This window comes from Pongo pygmaeus, chromosome 1 (genome assembly GCF_028885625.2).
Source record: "Pongo pygmaeus isolate AG05252 chromosome 1, NHGRI_mPonPyg2-v2.0_pri, whole genome shotgun sequence".
Lineage (NCBI taxonomy): Eukaryota > Metazoa > Chordata > Mammalia > Primates > Hominidae > Pongo > Pongo pygmaeus.
In genome coordinates, this window is record NC_072373.2 from 177187604 (window position 1) to 177209837 (window position 22234).

The 22234-nt window shown below is 41.6% G+C and overlaps 2 protein-coding genes and 1 long non-coding RNA gene across 21 annotated transcripts in view; 2 read left to right on the top strand and 1 right to left on the bottom strand.

Moving 5' to 3' along the window:
* The window catches only part of LRP8 (LDL receptor related protein 8), an 81813-nt gene extending 79361 nt beyond the window's left edge, over positions 1-2452 (top strand). For all 19 annotated transcript variants that reach the window (XM_054487137.2, XM_063655552.1, XM_054487157.2 and 16 more), the window contains one exon: positions 933-2452. In XM_054487137.2, coding sequence (XP_054343112.1) covers positions 933-971 — 39 coding nt within the window. In that variant the 3' untranslated portion in view covers positions 972-2452. The remainder of the gene's footprint in view (positions 1-932) is intronic.
* Positions 1647-9558, bottom strand: LOC134738645 (uncharacterized). Its single transcript, XR_010124538.1, has 2 exons — positions 8700-9558; positions 1647-5619 (listed from the first exon to the last, which is right to left on the bottom strand). It is a non-coding gene; the product is annotated as an uncharacterized LOC134738645 (long non-coding RNA).
* MAGOH (mago homolog, exon junction complex subunit) lies at positions 9496-21270 on the top strand. The gene is made up of 5 exons (XM_054487279.2): positions 9496-9684; positions 12411-12469; positions 14382-14492; positions 19303-19385; positions 21149-21270. The coding sequence occupies exons 1-5, from the start codon at positions 9597-9599 to the stop codon at positions 21246-21248; spliced, it is 441 nt and encodes a 146-aa protein (XP_054343254.1). The 5' UTR covers positions 9496-9596; the 3' UTR covers positions 21249-21270.
* Positions 21271-22234: the final 964 nt, after the last annotated feature.

Below are 22234 nucleotides of genomic sequence, written 5' to 3' on the forward strand. Positions count from 1 at the left end.
GCCCAAATTCACATAACTATGAGGAAAAGTACTGAAGCTGGGGAGGGTCTTTCCAAAGGAGGGTATCTGGGAAATGGAAAAGAGGCAAACAAGATTACATCAGGACTAGTTGGGGAAAGTTAGATGTGTATCCTGGAGAAGAAAACACTCAGAATGAAGGGAAGGGAATTCAAACACCATCTATAAATTTCAACGGTTGTCCTATGTAGAACTGTCTCTGAGTCTGAGAGATGGAATCAGGGAATGTCAGAAGATATAAACAAACAAATTTCACATTAATATAGGAAAGAATTTAAATCTGTTGTCCACAGTGGAATAGACTGGCTCAGGGGTTAGTGGGCTCACCATCTCATGGTCAGCCATTTTTGGCAGACAGGAGTCTAGCATCTACCGAATGACTGGAAAGCAGGGGTGAGGGAGAGAGTGATGGAATTTAATTAACCTGCATTGCCTCCCAACTCAGTTTAATCTGTTGGGAAGGTGCAGTATATTACCTTTCTAAATGTGATTAGCATGCTAGAGACAAGTAACCCCATAGCCTGAAATTTAACATTTGCCAAAGCTAACCCACTGAAATTGACCAAACCTAAAATCCTATAAGGGAGGATTGAGAAAATTTAGATCTGTGCAACTCTTCCTTACAAAGATACAAAACAGAATGATGAAAAAATCTACAGCTTTGGATTCATACAGACCTGGGATCAAATTTTAGTTCAGCCACTTGCTATGTGATCCAGAACAAACCCTACTTAAGCTCATTGAGTTTTTTTTCTCATCTGTAAAATAAATAGGATAAATCCTGTCTCTTAGGATAGTTTGAAGATTATGTGAGCTAATACCTGTTAAAGTAACGTAAGTCTGTAATTTGTCAATACTCAATAAATAGTAACTCTTATGGATCTAATGATGAATTCTTTGGTTTGTCTCCCCAGCGAGTGGCATTAAGCCTTGAAGATGATGGACTACCCTGAGGATGGGATCACCCCCTTCGTGCCTCATGGAATTCAGTCCCACGCACTACACTCTGGATGGTGTATGACTGGATGAATGGGTTTCTATATATGGGTCTGTGTGAGTGTATGTGTGTGTGTGATTTTTTTTTAAATTTATGTTGCGGAAAGGTAACCACAAAGTTATGATGAACTGCAAACATCCAAAGGATGTGAGAGTTTTTCTATGTATAATGTTTTATACACTTTTTAACTGGTTGCACTACCCATGAGGAATTCGTGGAATGGCTACTGCTGACTAACATGATGCACATAACCAAATGGGGGCCAATGGCACAGTACCTTACTCATCATTTAAAAACTATATTTACAGAAGATGTTTGGTTGCTGGGGGGACTTTTTTAGGTTTTGGAGCGTTTGTTTTTTGTAAATAAGATGATTATGCTTTGTGGCTATCCATCAACATAAGTAAAAAAAAAAAAAAAAAAAAAAAAACACTTCAACTCCCTCCCCTATTTAGATTATTTATTAACATATTTTAAAAATCAGATGAGTTCTATAAATAATTTAGAGAAGTGAGAGTATTTATTTTTGGCATGTTTGGCCCACCACGCAGACTCTGTGTGTGTATGTGTGTGTTTATATGTGTATGTGTGTGACAGAAAAATCTGTAGAGAAGAGGCACATCTATGGCTACTGTTCAAATACATAAAGATAAATTTATTTTCACACAGTCCACAAGGGGTATATCTTGTAGTTTTCAGAAAAGCCTTTGGAAATCTGGCTCAGAAAATAGATACCATGGTTTGTGCAATTATGTAGTAAAAAAGGCAAATCTTTTCACCTCTGGCTATTCCTGAGACCCCAGGAAGTCAGGAAAAGCCTTTCAGCTCACCCATGGCCGCTGTGACTCCTACCAGGGCTTTCTTGGCTTTGGCGAAGGTCAGTGTACAGACATTCCACGGTACCAGAGTGCTCAGAAACTCAAGATAGAATATGCCTCACCCTCAGCTACTCCTTGTTTTAAAGTTCAGCTCTTTGAGTAACTTCTTCAATTTCTTTCAGGACTTGGGTTGAATTCAGTAAGTTTCCTCTGAAGCACCCTGAAGGGTGCCATCCTTACAGAGCTAAGTGGAGACGTTTCCAGAACAGCCCAAGTTTACTATAGAGACTGGCCCAGGCACTGAACATCTAGGATATGCTGTGGATGAGGATAAAGATGGTGGAATAGGTTTTATTACATCTCTTATTTCTCTTTTCCCCTCACTCTCTACCATTTCCTTTATGTGGGGAAACATTTTAAGGTAATAAATAGGTTACTTACCATCATATGTTCATATAGATGAAACTAATTTTTGGCTTAAGTCAGAACAACTGGCCAAAATTGAAGTCATATTTGAGGGGGGAAATGGCATACGCAATATCATAGTATATTGGATATTTATGTTCACACAGGAATTTGGTTTACTGCTTTGTAAATAAAAGGAAAAACTCTGGGTATATGTATAGATGTTCTTCATTATAGACACCTTCTTTGCTTTTCCTGGCCTTGGGGGAGGAAGGGAGAAGTGCTCTTTTCTACTTGTGGGGTCTCCCATTGGAAACATAATCCTATAGTCCCAGAAGGATTCAGTCCCCAATGGCTTTCCCATCCAAAGAGAAAGAGTTTGAGTTTCTTAACTCTGCTGTTCTGCCACTTACTCCCACTAGACAACCAGGGACAAGGTGCAACATGGAAGTGTTTGACTTAAGTAGGAGCAGAGGAGATGCATCTAATCTCATCATACCTGGAACTTGACACACTTAAGCAAATGCCTTCCCATCCCTACCTGCCAGATGCCCCCAACTCAATGAAGTTGGATATCTCACCAGCTTGATACCCTTTGAATTTTCAGTCAGACATTCTGGAGTTCTAGCATCCTGTACCTAGGACCTTCCTCTGCGTCACTCTTGGCCTCCTAAACTCTAAGAAAATAACTATATTCTGGAGGTTGGACCTGTGTTTTGCATAATCCAGCAATCTCCTCATGACATGCATGTGTTGATAGTCCTGAAACATTCATTGAGAGGGTAAATGCAGTTGACCTAGAATGACCAATACCAAACAGAATTTTAAGAACAGGTGGCCAACTCCTATGGAGCTTACTCACATATTACTATTCTTTTAAGAACGGAAAGTAAAATTATTTTTGACTGAAGAAAAATGATGACAGTGAAAAACATGGAAATGTACTCAAAACAAGTGACTTTTTCTGTAACCTTCTTCCAAAGAAACTGAATTTTCCAAGGAATTAAATGATAACAGTGGCTTAGGCATAGTTTCTAAACTTTCAGTCAGATCCTGGCATTCACAGAAAAAAATAATGAATGGGGTCTGGACATACAGCCTGAGATCTCAAAATGATGATGAAATTCACAACTTTTCTCAGAGACATTCATGTTTCCTGCATATGCTACAACTGCAGTTTGAAAGAGGCAGCAATGGGAGCAACCCTTTACAAGAAACAAATTGTGAAATATTCATGTTTTGGATGGCAGTACATAAGATGAAACCTGAGGAGTCAGATCCACCTTCTCCCATTCATAGAGGCTTTTCAGCCTCATTTTGAGGTATAGTTACATATCTTTTGCCTTTTGCCCCCTTTGCATAGGTATCTACAGCCAATCACAGATCACAGAGTCACTGGACTATAGAGCTGGAAGGAAGCTCAGAGACAATGCCAAGAGGGCAGAAAATTTATCAGAAGCCAGTCCCAGTGCTTTTCCTCCATTTCCTTCCGCAGGAAGACTATTTTGGGCTGCCTGAACAGTGTATCAAACCTGCTACCTATACTATGGTCTACCTTTCCTCCAGTGGAATTACAAAGGCACTAGCTGAAATGCCTTCTAGAAACAGAGAAAATGAAACTGTACTTATTTACTCTTGATAGCACGGATTATTTATAAAACAGATTGAAGTAACCCGTTAACTGGCAAAAAGAGAATGAGATTGGATTTAAATGTATGGCAGTAAGTCCTATTGATCCCTCCAGTTATCTCAGTATGACTACAGTATATTCATTCACTAAAACCACTCACTGGATACCAACTACACACCTGGCACTGCAGATGTAAAGGTCAGTCACACATGTTCTGACTTTACAGAGTTCACAGTAGCAGTGGAGGAAGATATATGTGGAAACAAAAAAGGCACTGATTCTATTCAGAGCACTGTTAGGGCTCAAAGGAGAGAGGGGTCTTTCCACCTAAGGAGATGAAGAATAGGGTCATCATAGAAGTGACCTTAAGTCTTAAAAATTAAGAAGGGGATTCCAAGCTGCTTCAGGCAGAGACACATCGAGCTAAAACACAGAGGTATGAAAGAGCATGGGGACTTTAGGAATTGCACACTTCATTCTAACAGGAACAAAAGGCTCAAGGGGGGCAAGAAATGAGGCTGTATGGAAAGAGGTTCAATGTAAGCACTTTATAAAATAGTTAGATTAATTTCTGATTCAATGAAGCATTTCTTGATCATTGTGTACAAGGCACTAAATGCATCATGGAAAATTCATTAGGATGCATTGCCAGCACTTTGCAGAACTGATATTATTCAGCCTCAAGCTTTCCAGTGGCCAAAGGGAAATGCTGACTGCTTTTCATATATTTGAGTCAAAGATTTTTTATATGGTCAACGAAGACTAATATAAGGGCAGTGGGATTTTCACAGAAGCATGCCATGTTGTCGAGAGCCTCTTAGATTTTCTCAACTGTGAGAAAGAAAAACGAAAATGTTGAAGACGTTGAGTCTGGAGAGGGGATACCAGTCACTGTCCAGTTGGGCACTGGTGGGAATGGGGAAATGGCACAGGAATGCAAGCCTCTCCACCCTACCCCCCGAACTCCAGCCATACACTCATCATTTCACAAAATATAAATGAGTTAGCATTAAACGTTTCAGAGTAAATAATTCCTTTTCCCAAAATGCATGAAGATAGAGTAACAGACTTCTCACACTGTATTTTTAGGGTATGGAGAATTTAGAAGGTTAAAGAATTACTGCTTCAATTTTTCAGTTAAAAAAAAAAAATCAGGAAGCTCTGTTCATTCAGGCTATGCACCATGTGCACAGTCAAGAATTAGCAGAAACCCTCTGCATTTACAAACACTTTGTGCTATAAAAAAGTAATTTTTAAAAAGCCACTTGTGTATATACGTATATATACACGTATATATATATACGTGTATATATATACGTGTATATATACATATATATACACGTATATATATATATATTTAAAGCCAAGGTTTTGATACTTTTTTACAAAAACTACAAGAGAAAAAAATACCTGTCCAAACCATATACTTTTAAAAGAGCATTTTTTTTTCCATACAAGCAGTTGTTAATTTGGGGGTAAAGTGCTGGTTTGCAAACTTCATCAAATTGTTCCCAAGTGGATTCTCCTTGTTTGTCTCCCCCCACCAACCCCCAAGTTACCATATTTGATGTAAGAATCAGGCATGTTAGAATGTTGTGTCACACTAACTGGTTCTGCTCTTTGTCTTGTCATTCAAGTTCCGTTAGCTTCTGTACGCGGTGCCCTTTGCAGTCTGGTGTCTCTTCCAGAGGCGAGGGGGCTGAAGATGGTGTGCTGCATCTCACTAGCTATACTGGCATCATCTTGGTAAACTGAAAACCAAATGTGGACATTTGTAAAATCAGTGCACTGTTTCTAGAGAGAGATTAAATTCATTTTTAAAAAATCTTTTTGTTTCATTGTAATACTTTAATGAGGGGGAGTGAACTATCACTGAGTCCCTAATGTGTACCAGTATTCTACATAAATTATCCCAATCTTTGTCAACAATTCAGTGAGATAAATACTATCAATACTATCCATTCCCATTTTATAGATGAGAAAATGGGCGAAGTAACTGCCCAAAGTCACAAGGTTATTTTTAGTGCCCCCAAAGAGCAATTGTACATGTAGCATTCTCTGCCTAAATTTTCCTTCTCTGCCTCCACATGACTAACTCCTATTTGTCCTTGAGTACTCCACTTAGGTAATGCCTCCTCCAGGAAGCCTTCCCTTTTCTCTAAGACTAGGTTAGATAACTCACCTCTGTACTTCCATAACAATTTTTGCCTACTTGCATCCCAATACTTCTGCCCTACCATTCATTCCTATGCCATTGGGGTTGCTTTTGCCAAGGTCATCCAGGACCTCCTCGATTATAAATCTGGTAAACATTTTCAGTCTTGATCTTCCTTGACCTGGAAGCAGCAGTTAACACTGTTAGCCACTCTTTTCTTGGCATACTCTTATTTTGGCTTCCATGATACCATTTCATTGTTTTTCTCCTATCTGTCTGGCCACATCTTAGTCTCCTTTGCCTACCCCTTAAATTATGGTATTCCATCTCAAATCCACCCACTTTTTTTTTTAAGAGACAGGGTCGTACTCTGTTACCCAGGCTGGAGTACAGTGGTAGGATCATAGCTCATTGCAACCTCCGCCTCCTGGGCTCAAGCAATTCTGTCTCAGCCTCCTGAGTAGCTGGGGCTACAGGTGCACGCCACCCTCCCCAGCTAATAGATTACTTAAACTACTTATCTGAATGTCATACTTCTAGTCTTTTCATTTTCCAATCTAACCTACAACACTGCAGCCAAAGTGTCTTTCTAAAGTACCATAGATGAATCACCACCACTTCTTTCCACTTTCCTGCTTAAAGCCCTTCAACTGCTTTGCTGGCACTAAAATCCAATATTCTTGGGTTTGCCCAAACTCTTTTAATATGGCTTATAAAGCCCTTCATGATTCTGCTTCTGCCCCATCTCCAGCTTCATCACTCACTATATTCTAATCACACAGTTCTGGGCCTCCGTCTGGAACATTTCCTTCAGGAACATTTCTCTAAGGACCCTACACTGGATTAAGAGTCACCTCATGTGCTTCCATAGTCCTCTGTGCTTCCTTTATTGGTAATCTTATCCTTACATTGTAATTGCTTGTATGCTCCTTAACTGCCTCCTCTGCAAGCTCTGTAAAGAACTGTCTTGCTCGGCATTGTATCCTCTCTGCACATGACACTCAGTGGATGCTCAATAAATGATGCTGAATGCAGGCACTGCAGACACACAGACCATGCTCTTTCAGTTACACCATGTCTCATATCCAGAAACCTGGATTACTTCACAGCCTGACTGGAGTTGTGTGTCCTTTAAATTTCTCAACACTTTTGTTATTTGCCACATCTGAAGATCCCCAGATTCACTTATGATTTTCATTTTACTCCTGGAAAATAACCTTGTAGCAATTGCTTAATTCCTCTACATACTTAACTCTAATTACCACCTCAAGATTGTTGTGATGATTCAAAGAACAAGCACAGGTAATCCCATTGACCCTAGGGGCTGACATTTATTAGGTGCTTGATACCTGGTGGTTCCCTTTTCTTTCTTTCTCTTTTTTTTTTTTTTTTTTTTTTTGAGATAGGGTCTTGCTTTGTCACCCAGGCTGGAGTATAATGGTGTGATCATGGTTCCCTGCAGCCTCGACCTCCCAGGCTCAAATTATCCTCCTACCTCAGCCTCCCAAGTAGCTGGGACTACAGGTGTGCACCACCACACCTACCTATTTTTTAAATTTTTTGTAGAGACAAAGTCTCCTATGTTGCGCAGGCTGGTCTCAAACTCCTGGGCTCAAGTGATCCTCCTGCCTCAGCCTCCCAAAGTGCTGGGATTACAGGTATGAGCCACCCTGTAATCCCAGGGTCTAGCCCCCTTCTCTTTTATACAATTCCCTTGTTACCACCATATCCAGTGTTTTGTAATAAAAATGTCTTATGGTTTTACAGCAATTTACAGTTTCCGAGACATCACTTCTTGTAACGGTTCGGCTAGGTGTACATTATTATGCTCATTTTAAAGAGAAGGAAACTGAAGTCTAAAAAGTTGAGTCAGTTCACCTTTGGTTACAATGAGTCACTGTTACACAAGGGATTATTTTAACCTGTGTCCAATGATTTTTCCCCCACCACACCTACTCTACACTCTGCTGCTAATGCTTTTTCAGGGAGAAAAGGACTCAGTGTTAAGGATGGGGGCTGGGCACGGTGGCTCATGCCTGTAATCCCAGCACTTTGGGAGGCCAAGGCAGACGGATCGCCTGAGGTCGGGAGTTCGAGACCAGCCTGGCCAACATGGTGAAACCCCGTCTCTACTAAAAATACAAAATTACAAAAATTAGCTGGACATGGTGGTGCATGCCTGTAATCCCAGCTACTTGGGAGGCTAAGGCAGGAGAATCACTTGAACCCAGGAGTTTGAGACCAGCCTGGGCAACATAGGGAGACTTTTTGTCTCTACAAAAAATTTAAAAATTAGGTAGGCGAGGTTGCGGTGAACTGAGATCACTCCATTGCACTCCAGCCTGGGTAACAAGAGCGAAACTCCGTCTCAAAAAAAAAAAAAAGACTGGGAATAGGAATCAGAGACTGCTGTCCCAACTTACAGAATCGTATACAGTTCTAGCTGCCAGGACCCAAGAATGATGTCATCTCAGCACTGTCTCTAGAACCATTCATTCTTTCTAAGCCTGGAACTTAGATGAGTGAAAGCAGGTTCCTATTACATAATTATGATCTTGATTGCCCTGGGCCTACTCAACTGTAAATTTTTTCCAGAGCCAGAAAGTCTTCACAGAGGACAACTTTGCCCTGAAAAGAAAGAGCCTCTTTGGTCAGTGGTCCTCAACTCTGACTCACCTGAAAGCTTTACAAAAAGTACCAATGCCCAGGTCCAGCGCTGGAGATTTTAACTGGCTTGGGGTAGAGCCCTGGCATCAGTATTTTTAGAGGCTTCCCAAGCGATTCCAATGTGCAGCCAGGCAGAGAATTACTGCTCGGTAAGTGGGATGACTGGGGAGTGGGAGATCAAATACTCTAACGTCTCACAGCACCTATTCTAGAGATCAGTGGGGCAGAAAGGTAGAAATAAAAGGTGGAAAGGGATGAAATGGGTAAGTGTGGGTGAATTAGTTCCAGGGAAACGGCAATCTCCACTGTGGATTCAAGGAAGGCGTCACTGAGGAGGGCTTTCTTAACAGTTCAGGTCAGTGGAAGCCAACTTGAGGCACACATCGTGCGCGGCATCCTCCGGGGAGGTCGGGTCATTTCACCCCATTTTACTGCCGAGATGACCCAGGTCCAGAGACGGTAAAGAGCGGTGTACGACTCACACAAGTCGGGGGTCCTGTGAACCGAGGTTGAGCCTGGCGGGCCTTCGGCCCGAGGTCTTTAAGCGAAGTCACCAGACCCGGCGTTCAAAGCCCAGAGGTAGGCAGGCGGCTGGCTCTCGGCCTCAAGCCTGGAGAGAACCCAGGGGTACGAACCTCAACCTCGCTCCGGCGTCCAGCTGGAGGGGCGGAGCTGGCTTCCCCCGCCTCCGGGTTAAACAACTTTTGTAACAGAATAGGCGTGAGGGGGTGTGGCAGTCTTGTTGCCACTTCCGGGCGAAGAGGTTAGCGAGAAGGAACACCTCCACGACGCGACGACGGGACCTGACGTCACTTCCGCGCGCCGCCGCAAACGTCAGTGTCGGGCGCAGACGGCGGCAGTGCGGCTAGCTCTTGGAAGTTTAGGCTCGGTTGTCTTTTGGGAGCCATGGAGAGTGACTTTTATCTGCGTTACTACGTGGGGCACAAGGGCAAGTTCGGCCACGAGTTCCTGGAGTTTGAGTTTCGACCGGACGGTAAAAGCAGCCTGCCGCCCGCCGGGAGCGGGGACCAGGCCTGGGGGCCGGCGAGTGGGGAGGCCGAGGGTCGGAAATCTGTGGGGAACTAGAGGAGGGAGGGACTGAGACCTATGCAGTGCAGATCTGAAAGGAACGCCACTGTGTGTGCTCCACGGGGTCTTTCTATCCATTCAACAAACGTTGACTGAACGCCCACTGTGTGCCAGGCTCTGTTCCACTCTTTGGGGATACGGCAGCGAAGGTAGACAAACTTCGCCTCTCGTGGAACTTGTGTTTTACTGCCGGGAGAGAGATCATAAACAAAAAGATGATTCCAGATAGCAGTGAGTGGTCAAAAAATAACATGGTAGAATAATTGCTGGATGGGCTGCTTTTAGATAGGTTGGCCGTTAGAGAGCTCTCTGTAAAGGGTATATTGCAGCCGAGTCCTAATTAACAAGAAGGGCTTAGCCTTGTGAAGCTCACAAGGAAGACCATTCTACCCAAAGGGAATACCAGATGTCAAGGCTGCAGGGCGGGAATGAGCTAGGCCTGTCTCAGGTGGTCAGTGGTGAGCTGGGAGATAGCAGGAGATGATGTCGGATAGGTAGGTAGGAGCGGCACCTTGTAGGTCTTTATAGACCACGGTAAAGAGTTTGGACTTGGAAGGCTTTTTTTTGTTTTTTGTTTTTTGTTTTTTTGAGACGGCTTTCGCTCTTTTTGCCCAGGCTGGAGTGCAATGGCGCGATCTCGGCTCATTGCAACCTCCGCCTTCTGGGTTCAAGCGATTCTCCTGCCTCGGCCTCCCGAGTAGCTGGAATTACAGGCGCCCACCACCACGCCCGGCTAATTCTGTATTTTTAGTAGAGACGGAGTTTCACCATGTTGGCCAGGCTGGTCTCGAACTCCTGACCTCAGGCGATCCGCCCGCCTCGGCGCCCCAAAGTGCTGGGATTACAGGTGTGAGCCACCGCGCCCGGCCGGGCTTGGAAGGTTTTAAGCAGAGAAGAAATGTGATCTGTTCTTGAAAAAGCATTCTGGTTATTGGGTGCGGAATGGGCGAGAGTGGAAACAGGGCTATTGATTAGGAGACTGTTGCAGTTGTCAAGACAGGAAAGATGTTGGGGGCCGGGCGCGGTGGCTCAAGCCTGTAATCTCAGCCTTTTGGGAGGCCGAGGTATGCGGATCACTTGAGGTCAGGAGTTCGAGACCAGCCTGGCCAACATGGTGAAACCCCGTCTCTACTAAAAATACAAAAATTAGCCTGGTGTGGTGGCAGACGCCTGTAATCCCAGCTGCTTGGGAGGCTGAGACAGGAGAATCGCTTGAACCTGGGGCGGAGGTTGCAGTGAGCTGAGATAGTGCCACTGTACTCCAGCCTGGGTGACAGAGCAAGACTCTGTCTCAAAAAAAAAAAAAAAAAAAAATTGGTTGGGACTACAGAGATAGTAGAAATGGAGAGAAAGATTTAGGAAACTGTTGGAGGCAGAACCAACTGGACTTTGATCGTTGATAGGATTTTGTTGGCAGAGGCACTGTGGTGAAGGAAAGAGGAATCAAAGATGACAGAAGATATCCACTAAGTGGGGCACAAAGATGAATCTGACAGGCCCCGACTGTGAGGGAGATAGATTTGTAAGTGGTGATAAAACAGCATATTAGGTGTTGTGGTAAGAAGAAACAGAGGAGGCTCGCAGCAGAGAAGGGTGCACCTAACCAAGCCTGAGGGTCAGAGGAGGCTTCCTACATAAAATGATGGGAGGAGGGGATGTGAGGAATTGTTTAGGAGACCAAGAAGAGTCAAGAAGGCATTTTAGACAGCATGCAAAGAGGCCGAAAACCAAAAAGTGCTTGGGATGTTTCAGGCAGAAACCAAGTAGTTTGACTCCAGCTGTGTGAGAGAAGAATATTGCAGGAATGAGGCTGGAAAAGCAGGCAGGGGCTTAGCTTAGCTGTATGCCATGTTGAGGAGTTTGGATTTTACCAGGAAGGCAGTGGAAAGCCCTTGACTTTATCAAAGTATTAGAGTAACCTAATCTGATAGATGTTACCACATCACCTTGTCCACTGTATGGACAGTGAACTGAATGTGAAGAAACTTGAGGCAGAGAGACAGCACAGAGGCTGTTGGAATAAACTCATTGGGCTCATCTCACATGTATGTCTTCTAGTCTACATGTCTTCTATTTCCTTCTGTCTTCTCCTCATCCCCACCATATACTCACATTAATCTGTCAGATGCACACATGGGCAAAGGGTCTTGTGTACCAAATGTGCTCAGTGATAAAAGCAGCAGCTTTTCCATCACAGAAATAGAGTGTGGCACAGTCACATGATAATATATGTAAACAGCATCCTACAGTTTTCAAAATGTTTTCACAGCTCATTTGAGCCTCAGGAGGTCCTATGTGCCGGTAAGTTATCAATTACTATGCCTGGTTTCAGGACATTCACCTGCAAAACTGTGATTCAACAAAGTCAGAAAAGAGACTGCCTGTGTTTATACCTCACCTGAGCTGCTTTTTGCGGTAGTTGAGTGTCAGCTGTATATTTGGCTGTTTAAGCCTGAAGTGAAGAACTGAAAAGACTAGTATTGTTGAAATACCTTAAGAGTAAATAATAAATCTGTTAGACACTTTGAGCAAGTTAGATACATTTTGGGCAACTGCTGATGCCTTGGTATGGTATTGATGCTTTATTCATACGTATTTATTATACGTTGAAATTGTTTTTTACCCCCACAGGGAAGTTAAGATATGCCAACAACAGCAATTACAAGAATGATGTCATGATCAGAAAAGAGGTATGAGCCTTCTGCCTTCTGAGAGTCCTTCATTTGCTACATTTCAGCTTTTTGTCTTGCATTGTTTTTATTGTTTATAGTAGTATTGAAAGATAAAGAACAGGGAGAGAGACACATGTCTGTAGACAGCTTCTGGATTATTTCCCAAGTCATCTTTTAGTTGGGGTTTTTTTATTTTACAATGTGGAATCAATTACTGGTAACCTTTGACATACCTTGGTTTGAACCCTGAGTCTGCTGCTTACTACCCCATGTGACCTTGGGCAAGTTCCTGGCTGAATTTGATAAATCTCTGTTTCTTCACCTGTAAAAACAGGAATAATAAAAGCTACCTCCCACTCCCAAGTGCTGTCATAAAATTAAATATGTTATATTTAAAGTGCTCTGTATATTCCCTGGCACATAGTACACAATGGAAGCTATTTAATTTGCATCTGAGTGGGAAAGGGAGCATGGGAAAGCAGTTGACATCATTGAATGCATGTTAGATGTCAGGCGTGGCATCTTATTTAACCCTGATTGTAAGCCCGTGTGATGGGGGAGAGTATTATAGCCCCCTTACAAATAAGAAAATAAAGGCCCAGATATTATGAGGCTTGTTCAGAGTTACCCCTGCTAGTAAGAGATACAGCAGGAATTCCCAATTCCTGCCCCAGTAAAGTTCGTATTCTCCGTTCTGTGATTTCTACATCATTAAGGCTTCATCAAAGCTACTCTTTCCTTTTAACCACTTTGCCACCTTTGAAAAGGTCTTAGCATATATTTTCATACTGTTATTTTAGCTATTGATTTTATGCTTATTCACACATGTCAGTATCCTCACTATTTTTTTACACAGGCATGTCTTTTAAAATACATTTTGCTCTTCAGGAGTGTATTACCTAGTTAAGAATAACTGGCCGGGCGCGGTGGCTCACGCCTGTAATCCCAGCACTTTGGGAGACTGAGGCAGGCGGATCACGAGCTCAGGAGATCGAGACCATCCTGGCTAACACGGGGAAGCCCTGTCTGTACTGAAAATACAAAAAAATTAGCCGGGCATGGGGGCGGGTGCCTGTAGTCCCAGCTACTTGGGAGGCTGAGGCAGAAGAATGGCATGAACCCAGGAGGCAGAGCTCGCAATGAGCCGAGATCGCACCACTGCACTCCAGCCTGGGCGACAGAGCGAGACTCCATTTCAAAAAAAAAAAATTAATAACCAGGGCATGTGGGTGTCGCAGTCTCTTTTTTGCTACAACAAAATGCCTGAGACTGGGTAATTTGTAAGCAGTAAAAATATATTTCTCACAATTTTGGAGGCTGGAAAGTCCAAGATCAAGGCGCTGGCAGGTTCAGTGTCTAGTGAGGGCCCGGTCTCTGCTTCCACAACTGTGCCTTGTTTTTGCATCCTCCAGAAGGGATGAATGCTGTGTCCTCATAGGTGAAAGAACAAGAAAGGGGCCAGCTAGTTCCCTTAAGCTCTCTCCTGAGGCACTAATCTATCCCTGGGGCCTCTGCCCTCAAGGCCTGATCACCTCCTAAAGGCCCTATCTCTTAACACTGTTGCATTGGGGATTAATTTCAATATGAATTTTTTGGAGGAGACACAAACATTCAAACCACGGCAGGGGGCACTCACAGATCTGTTTTGGGTTTCGTTGTGAGTTGGCTATGTGGACAGGCAGAAGGGCCATGTGAACAGGATGTACCAGGAGGTAGTAACAGCTAGATAGGGGACTGAGGTGCAGTTATTGGATACTTCTGACCCTGTCCCTCACCTGCACCATGCCGAGGTTGAGCATGAATGTGTTCCCACTTAAGGAGATGTCAGAAATAAGTCTACAGGAACAGTTATTTTTGTCTTCCATCACTATCTGAGTCAAAGCACTGCTTAAGGATACAACATACATTTTGTTTTTTAACTTGCTTTCAGGCTTATGTACATAAAAGCGTGATGGAGGAACTGAAGAGAATAATTGATGACAGTGAAATTACCAAAGAGGATGATGCACTGTGGCCTCCTCCTGACCGAGTGGGCCGGCAGGTGTGTTTTATTGATTATCCTGTAGTGCAGAAATCTTACAAATAAGATGAGGTTTAGTAATCTGCATATGATAGTGAAACTGTGTGTGTGTGTGTGTGTGTGTGTGTGTGTGTGTGTGTGTGTGGTGTTGGTGGTGGTCAGCCCTGCAGAAAGCAGATTGCCAGTGCTTTGGTCTAAGGAAGCATTAATCCCATGGGAAGGAACAGAGATAACAAGTGCTGCTGGCCACCAAGAACCCAGCCTTGAATTTCTTCTTAGGACCCCCCACACTCCCTCCTCCACTTAAAGCTTTTGCTGCCTATCTCACTTACTAACTACTATGGACAAAGCGTTGTGGAGATACAAAGAGAAATGGAACATAATTATTTCAACAATCTAATGAAAGGAAAATCATACAAATAATTCAGTGTATGTATTTAAATTCATGTATATTTATATACATTAATGTATATATTCATTCTGAGCACCATTTTGGTAACTAAAAAATAAAAGCCACTGTCATATTGAACTGAATTAACAGAAAAGGTATTTTCACTCTGACTGCTACCATCCTGATCCAGACTTCTAATAGATTTCCTTGTTTTTCCTCTTGTTCCATACCATCCATTTTTCCATCCTGAAAGCCAGTGTGATTTTTTTTTCTGAGATGGAGTCTCGCTCTGTTGCCCAGGCTGGAGTGCAGTGGCATGATCTCGGCTCACTGCAACCTCCGCCTCCTGAGTTCAAGCGATTCTCCTGCCTCAGCCTCCAGAGTAGCTGGGATTACAGACACACACCACCATGCCCAGATAATTTTTGTATTTTTAGTAGAGGTGGCGTTTCACCATGTTGGCCAGGCTAGTCTCAAACTCCTGACCTCAGGTGATCTGCCCACCTTACCCTCCCAAAGTGCTGTGGTTACAGGCGTGAGCTGCCGCATCCTACTGGTCTGATCTTTAAAAATGTAAATTTGCTTATGTATTCCACTGATTTAAACTCCAGTGGCTTCCCACTGTACTTAAAATTCAAACTCCCACCTTATCTTTTACCATGTTTCCAATCTGTCATGGTGTTCAAACCTTACTAGCTTCATTTCTATTCCTCAGACATACCTAGATGGGTCTTACTTCAGGGTCTTTGCACTTGCCACATTCCGCCTAAAATATTCTTCCTTTAACTCTATACAAGACTGTCCCTATTATTGAGGTCTTCAAAAGTCACTTCCTCAGTGATGTCTTGCCTGTCCATCCAATCTAAGAAGTCTCTTCCCATCATTAAGAAAAAGATCTGTTGTGTTGTCTTTTTGTGTGTGTTTTTTTTTCTTTTTGCTTTCAGTTTCATCACAATATGTGTTGTCTTTGTAGCACTTATTATGGTCTAAAATTGTCTTGCTTTTCAGTTTTTTTCACTGCTATATCTCTAGTGACTAAAATAGTACCCATGTATAGTAAAAGCTCAATAATAATGTATATGTTAAATTAATATGAAAACCCATATAAACTCATTCCTAATAATCTCAAAATGATGGACCAACCCTTGAAGAAGAGTTTTTTTTAACAAATCCACCCTCAGTACTTACTAAAGTTAACTTTAATTTATGTTCAAGGGATCTCAGTAATATCATATATATGTATTTTGCTTTACCATTTATAAAATTTTTATTTCTGTTAACTCGTTCTACCATCACAACAATTCTGTAAAGAGAGAAGGGCATATTCCTTTGTACCAGCAATAAGCCATTGGATACTGTAATTAAAATCAATCCCATTAATAATTGCAAGAAAAGTTATAAAGAACTTGGGAATGCATTTAACAAGATGTACAAAACTTGAAAGGGCTTTATAGAAGGACAAAAATATGTATCGTTTTTGTGGATGGCAAGATTCAGTATCATAAAGATGTCAGTTTTCAACAAAGTAATTTATAAATTCACTCTTAATTCAAACAAAAATCGCAGTAGGATTTTTTTTCCCTTTAGAATCTAATAGAATGAGCATTAAGTTCATGGAAAATCAGAGGCAAGAGTAGCCAAAATAATACTGGAGATTTCTTATAAAGCTATGGTCATTTGTAGTATGATATTGCCTCGGGAATTGACAGCTAAACCAATGGAACAGAATAGAGAGCCCAGAAACCAACCTATGAATATATGGAAACTTGGAAAAGTGTACTACAGAGGTGGACTTTCACATTAATGGGAAAAAAATGAATTATTTAACAAATTGTACCAGGACAGCTGACAATATATTTATGGAATATTTTTTAAATTAGGCCATAGAAATTAAAAATTTTAAACAGAATATAGACTTTTATTATTTCTGGGTAGAGAAGGAGTTTTTAAAACTCCTTAAGGGGTAAGATTGGTAAATTTGACTTCTTTACAACTTAGGTTTGACAAGGGTGGCAAGATAAAGTTGAAAGATAAGCCATAGACTGGAAGAAGATATCTGCAAAACATAAAACTGGCAAGAGTTCTCTATCCAGAATATATAAACAATTACAAATTAATAAAAAGACAGTCCCGTGGCAGAATGTGCAAAGGTTATGAATAGATAACTTACAAGATCAAACAAGTGGCTAATATGAAAAGATTTACGGCTTCATTTGTAAAATGAAAGGACAACAGTGAGATACCATTTCAGACCCATTAGAATAACAACAGAAAAAAATCTGCCGAATTTAAAAAATGATATGAGAAAAGAGTGAGAATAAAATTAGTATAACCGCGTTAGGGAGTAATTTTGTGGTATCTGGCAACATTTAAAATACTAGGAATTATATGGAGACATTTTCACATGTACAAGGAGATGTATAGAAGAATATTCTTGCTACATTGTTTATAGGAATAAAAATTCAGAACTTAAGTTTATTTCAGTAGGGAAATGGAATACCATAAGCATTTAAAACTAATGAGCTAGATCTGTGTAACTCAACATTGATAAATCTCGAAAACAATGTGGAATGAAAAATGTAAAAAGTATGTATAATAAGACCATTTTTGTAAAAATGTTAAAGCACACTACCACATCTAGGCCAGGTGCAGTGACTCATGCCTGCATTCCCAGCACTTTTTTTCTTAATTGGGAGGCCAAGGTGGGAGGATGACTTGAGACCAGGAGCTCAAGACCAGCCTGAGCACAGTGAGACCTTTTTTCTACAAAAAAAAAAAAACAAAACAAAACCCTAAAAATTAACTGGGCGCGGTGGCGCATACGTGTAGTCCTAGCTATTCGAGAGGCTAAAGGTGCAGTATAGCATGAGCCCAGGAGCTCAGGGTTACAGTGAGCTATGATCCTACCACTGCACTTCAGCTTCAGTGACAGAGTGAGATCCTGTATCTAAAAAGAAATAAGTAAAAACATACTACCAAATCTGAAACAAGAGTGGAACAAATCAGGGGATACAGGAGGGAGAACAGAATGGGAGATGGACATAAACTTTGTAATATTTTACTTCTTTTTTAAAAAAAATCTGATACAAGTGTGGCAATAATTTATAAATCTGAGTATTGGAAACATCTCAGTTTTTTCTATTTTCTGATTGAATTATAACAAAAAGTATATATGGATCAAAAAGAAGAAAAAGTAAATAGGGCTCACAAGAATATAAATTCCACAGGGCAGAGATCTTTGGTTTGCTTGGTTTTACTTATCTGTCCAAAGCACTGAGAACAATACCCAGCACCCAGTAGGCTACACATAGATACTTTTTGAAGGTTTATGGTACTCATGTCACTGTTTGGAAATTGAGATCCAACATCATACAGGTAGGGAGTGACAAAGTGGGGATGAAACCTAAGGTCTGGAAGTTGCCTAGATAGATTAGATTCTTTGGTTTTTGTTTTTGTTTGTTGTTGTTGGAGACAGGGTCTCACTCTGTTGCCCAAGCTGGAGTACAGTGATGAGATCATGGCTCACTGCCGCCTTGACCTCCTGCGGTGAAGAGATCCTCCCACCTCAGCCTCTCTAGTAGCTGGGACCACGGATGCATGCCACCACACCCAGCTAGTTTTCGTATTTTTTGTAGAGATGAGGTTTTGCCAAGTTGCCCAGACTGGTCTTAAACTGCTGGGCTCAAGTGATTCTCCTGCACTGGCCTCCCAAACTGCTGGGATTACAGGTGTGAGTCACCACACCCAGTCCAGTTGTTTCGTATTTTAAAAACATAGATGTATTCATGTTACTCCACATTGTTGACAATGAAAACTCATACAAAATACTACATAGGCTGGGCGCAGTGGCTTATGCCTATAATCCCAGCACTTGAGAGGCCGAGGCAGGCGGATCACCTGAGGTCAGGAGTTCGAGACCAGCCTGGCCAACATAGCGAAACCCTGTCTCTATTAAAAATACAAAAAAATCCATCCTGGCTAACACAGTGAAACCCTGTCTCTACTAAAAATACAAAAAAAAAAATTAGCTGGGCATGGTGGCGGGCACCTGTAGTCCCAGCCACTCAGGAGGCTGCAGCAGGAGAATTGCTTGAACCTGGGAGGTGGAGGTTGCAGTGAGCTGAGATCATGCCAGTGCACTCCAGCCTGGGCAACAGAACAAGACTCTGTCTCAGGAAAAAAAAAAAAAAAAAAAACCTACATAGATTTTTCCCAAGTCTGAGAAATGGTAGAGCCTTAAGGGTACAACTTCTTCTAAATATGAGCTATATTTATCTCTTGTTTCTAGTGCCCAGCACAGTTTAGTGCTCAGAGTGAACTGCCCTTGTTTTTATGGCCATCTGTAGTCACGTTTGTGTGATTTGGCAAATGATTAATCCTTCTGTGTGCTTGATGAATAATCCAGTTCTACTTGACTTGGATTTTCTAAAATGTTTCTAGGAGCTTGAAATCGTCATTGGAGATGAACACATTTCTTTTACAACATCAAAAATTGGTTCCCTTATTGATGTCAATCAATCCAAGTAAGTGTGCGTAATCCTTATATCCAGTTGTGTCTGTTTTGGAGCAGATTGATAAGAAACCTTAACCAAATTGGGACCATTATGGGAAGATCTGGGGCAAATGGAAAATGCAGGTGGGCAGCTTTTTCCTCCTTGTTAGGGAGGGACCCCAGATTATTTTTGAGGACTTGCTCCTATTACTTTTGGTTTTCATTCAGCCATTGCTACTGCGAGCTGCTTGTTGACACACACATACAGATTAATGCATAGGAGCAGCCAGAACAAAAAATGGAATATGCCAAAAAAGTGCTCATGATAAACCGTAGAGTCACTGAGTCTGAATAGCTTTCTCAGTGTGACTGTTGAGACTGGCACATCTTAAAATCTGAGTTCGGTGAAACTTGACATTTTTTAGGATCTAATTTTTATTTTATTTTAAATTTTTTATTATTATTATTATTATTATTATTATTATTATTATTATTATTATTATTATTATTTTGAGATGGAGTCCCACACTGTTGCCCAGGCTGGAGTGCAGTGGTGCAATCTCAGCTCACTGCAACCTCTGCCTCCTGGGTTCAAGTGATTCTCCTGCCTCAGCCTCCTGAGTAGCTGGGACTACAGGCACCTGCCACCACACCCGGATAATTTTTTTGTATTTTTAGTAGAGACAGGGTTTCACCGTGTTGGCCAGGCTGGTCTCGAACTCCTGACCTCGTGATCCGCCTGCCTTGGCCTCCCAAAGTGCTGGAATTACAGGCGTGAGCCACCGCGCCCTGCCTTAAATTTATTATTTTTTGCAAAAGCATTGGTTTGGTGAAAAGGGATCAAGATTTTAAAATTCATGTTGTCAGTGGGGCAGATTATCAAGTTGAGGCACGAACCTATGTGCTGCAAAGAATCCTTAGAATTTGGCAACTTCTTTGGCTCTTAGGTTTTGCGGATTCGGGTTAGGTACGGCTCACTTTTGGCAAACGTTGGGCATAATTGTCTTCCTTTGGATACTCTTCTTAGCCAGTGATGCCACAGTAATCTTCAACCTTTTGGTCCTGCTTAGTACTACTACTTTTTTAAAAAGTTTTCCTAACTCGGGCCGGGTGTGGTGGCTCACGCCTGTAATCCCAGCACTTTGGGAGGCCGAGGCGGGCAGATCACCTGAGGTTGGGAGTTCAAGACCAGCCTAACCAACATGGAGAAACCCCGTCTCTACTAAAAATACAAAAAATTAGCCAGGCGTAGTGGTGCATGCCTGTAATCCTAGCTACTTGGGAGGCTGAGGCAGGAGAATCTCTTGAACCTGGGAGGCGGAGGTTACAGTGAGCCGAGATCACGCCATTGCACTCCAGCCTGGGCAACAAGAGCAAAACTCCGTCTCAAAAACAAAACAAAACAAAACAAAAAAAGTTTTCCTAACTCTGAAAGTAATACGTGCTCATTGTAGAAAATACAGGAAATGTAGAAAAGTAGAAAGGGGAAAATCATCCACAACCTTATCAATCAGACAACCATTAATTAATATCTTGCAGTATTTCTTTTTAGTCTTTTTTCTGTGCATTAATAGAATATATACTTTTTAAGAAGCATACAAAATACAGTTGAGATTAATAATTGTTATTTTAATTATATTTTTTTCACTTAATGTAAGCATCTCCCTATATTAAAAACTCAGCATATTTAAATTACCTCATAATATACCATTTTAATATATAGTCTTTTCCTTTTTAGGGACACTTGATGGGTCAAAGTTTTAATGCCTAAACTTTTTTCCTTTTGCATTTTAGGGATCCAGAAGGCTTACGAGTATTTTATTATCTTGTCCAGGACCTGAAGTGTTTGGTCTTCAGTCTTATTGGATTACACTTCAAGATTAAACCAATCTAGATTGAATATTGGTGTGGACATGGCGGGGGGGTGGGTGGGAGTAGAAAATTTTGTGTATATCAGGGCAGTATTTTTTTATGAACTATAAATGATTGTCTTTAATAAATATGTGATAAAATCCAATTTTTATTATTTTATAAAGACCTGAATATATGAACTCTTCTCAATTACTTTGTAGAACACTAACATTCTATGTGAAGTATTGCCCAAAAATCAAGTCTAATCAACTCTCTAGATATACTTAACCATTTTATAGGAAATAAGAGAATACAGAAACATGTTTTAAAAATACAGTGGGACTTCAATCAGCCATATTGAGAGGAAATTCCAAGGCAAATGACCTGGTTTCTTCAATAAATTACAAGGGAAACAGATGGAATGGGAGCTTATAAAGGAGACTTAAGAGACACATAACAATGTTTGGACCCTATTTGGATAATGCTTCAAAAAAATGGAAAATTAGGCCAGATGTGGTGGCTCACACCGGTAATCCCAACACTTCGGGAGGCCGAGGCGGGCGGGTCACGAAGACCTGCCTGGCTAACATGGTGAAACCCTGTCTCTACTAAAAATACAAGAATTAGCTGGGCGTGGTGGCATGAGCCTGTAATCCCAGCTACTCAGGAAGCTGAGGCAGGAAAATCGCTTGGACCCGGGAGGCAGAGGTTGCAGTGAGCAGAGTTCGTACCACTGCACTTCAGCCTGGGCGACAGCGAGACCCCATGTCAAAAAAAAAAAAGTAAAATTAATACCATTAAGGAAATTTAACACTGGTTTGATGGTTTAGGTATGAAATAGTATGGTGGTTGGAGTTTTTAAAATCACCTTTTATAGATACAGATATTTTAGGTTTTAGTAGGTATTTCAGTGTAGGGGAAAATGGTTTCTTACATGATAACAGGATAAAATGTCTGGTCTCAGAAAAGTTTTCCATTAATCCATTTTAAAATCCGAATACCAACAGCCATTCAGGACCAAGACCAAGT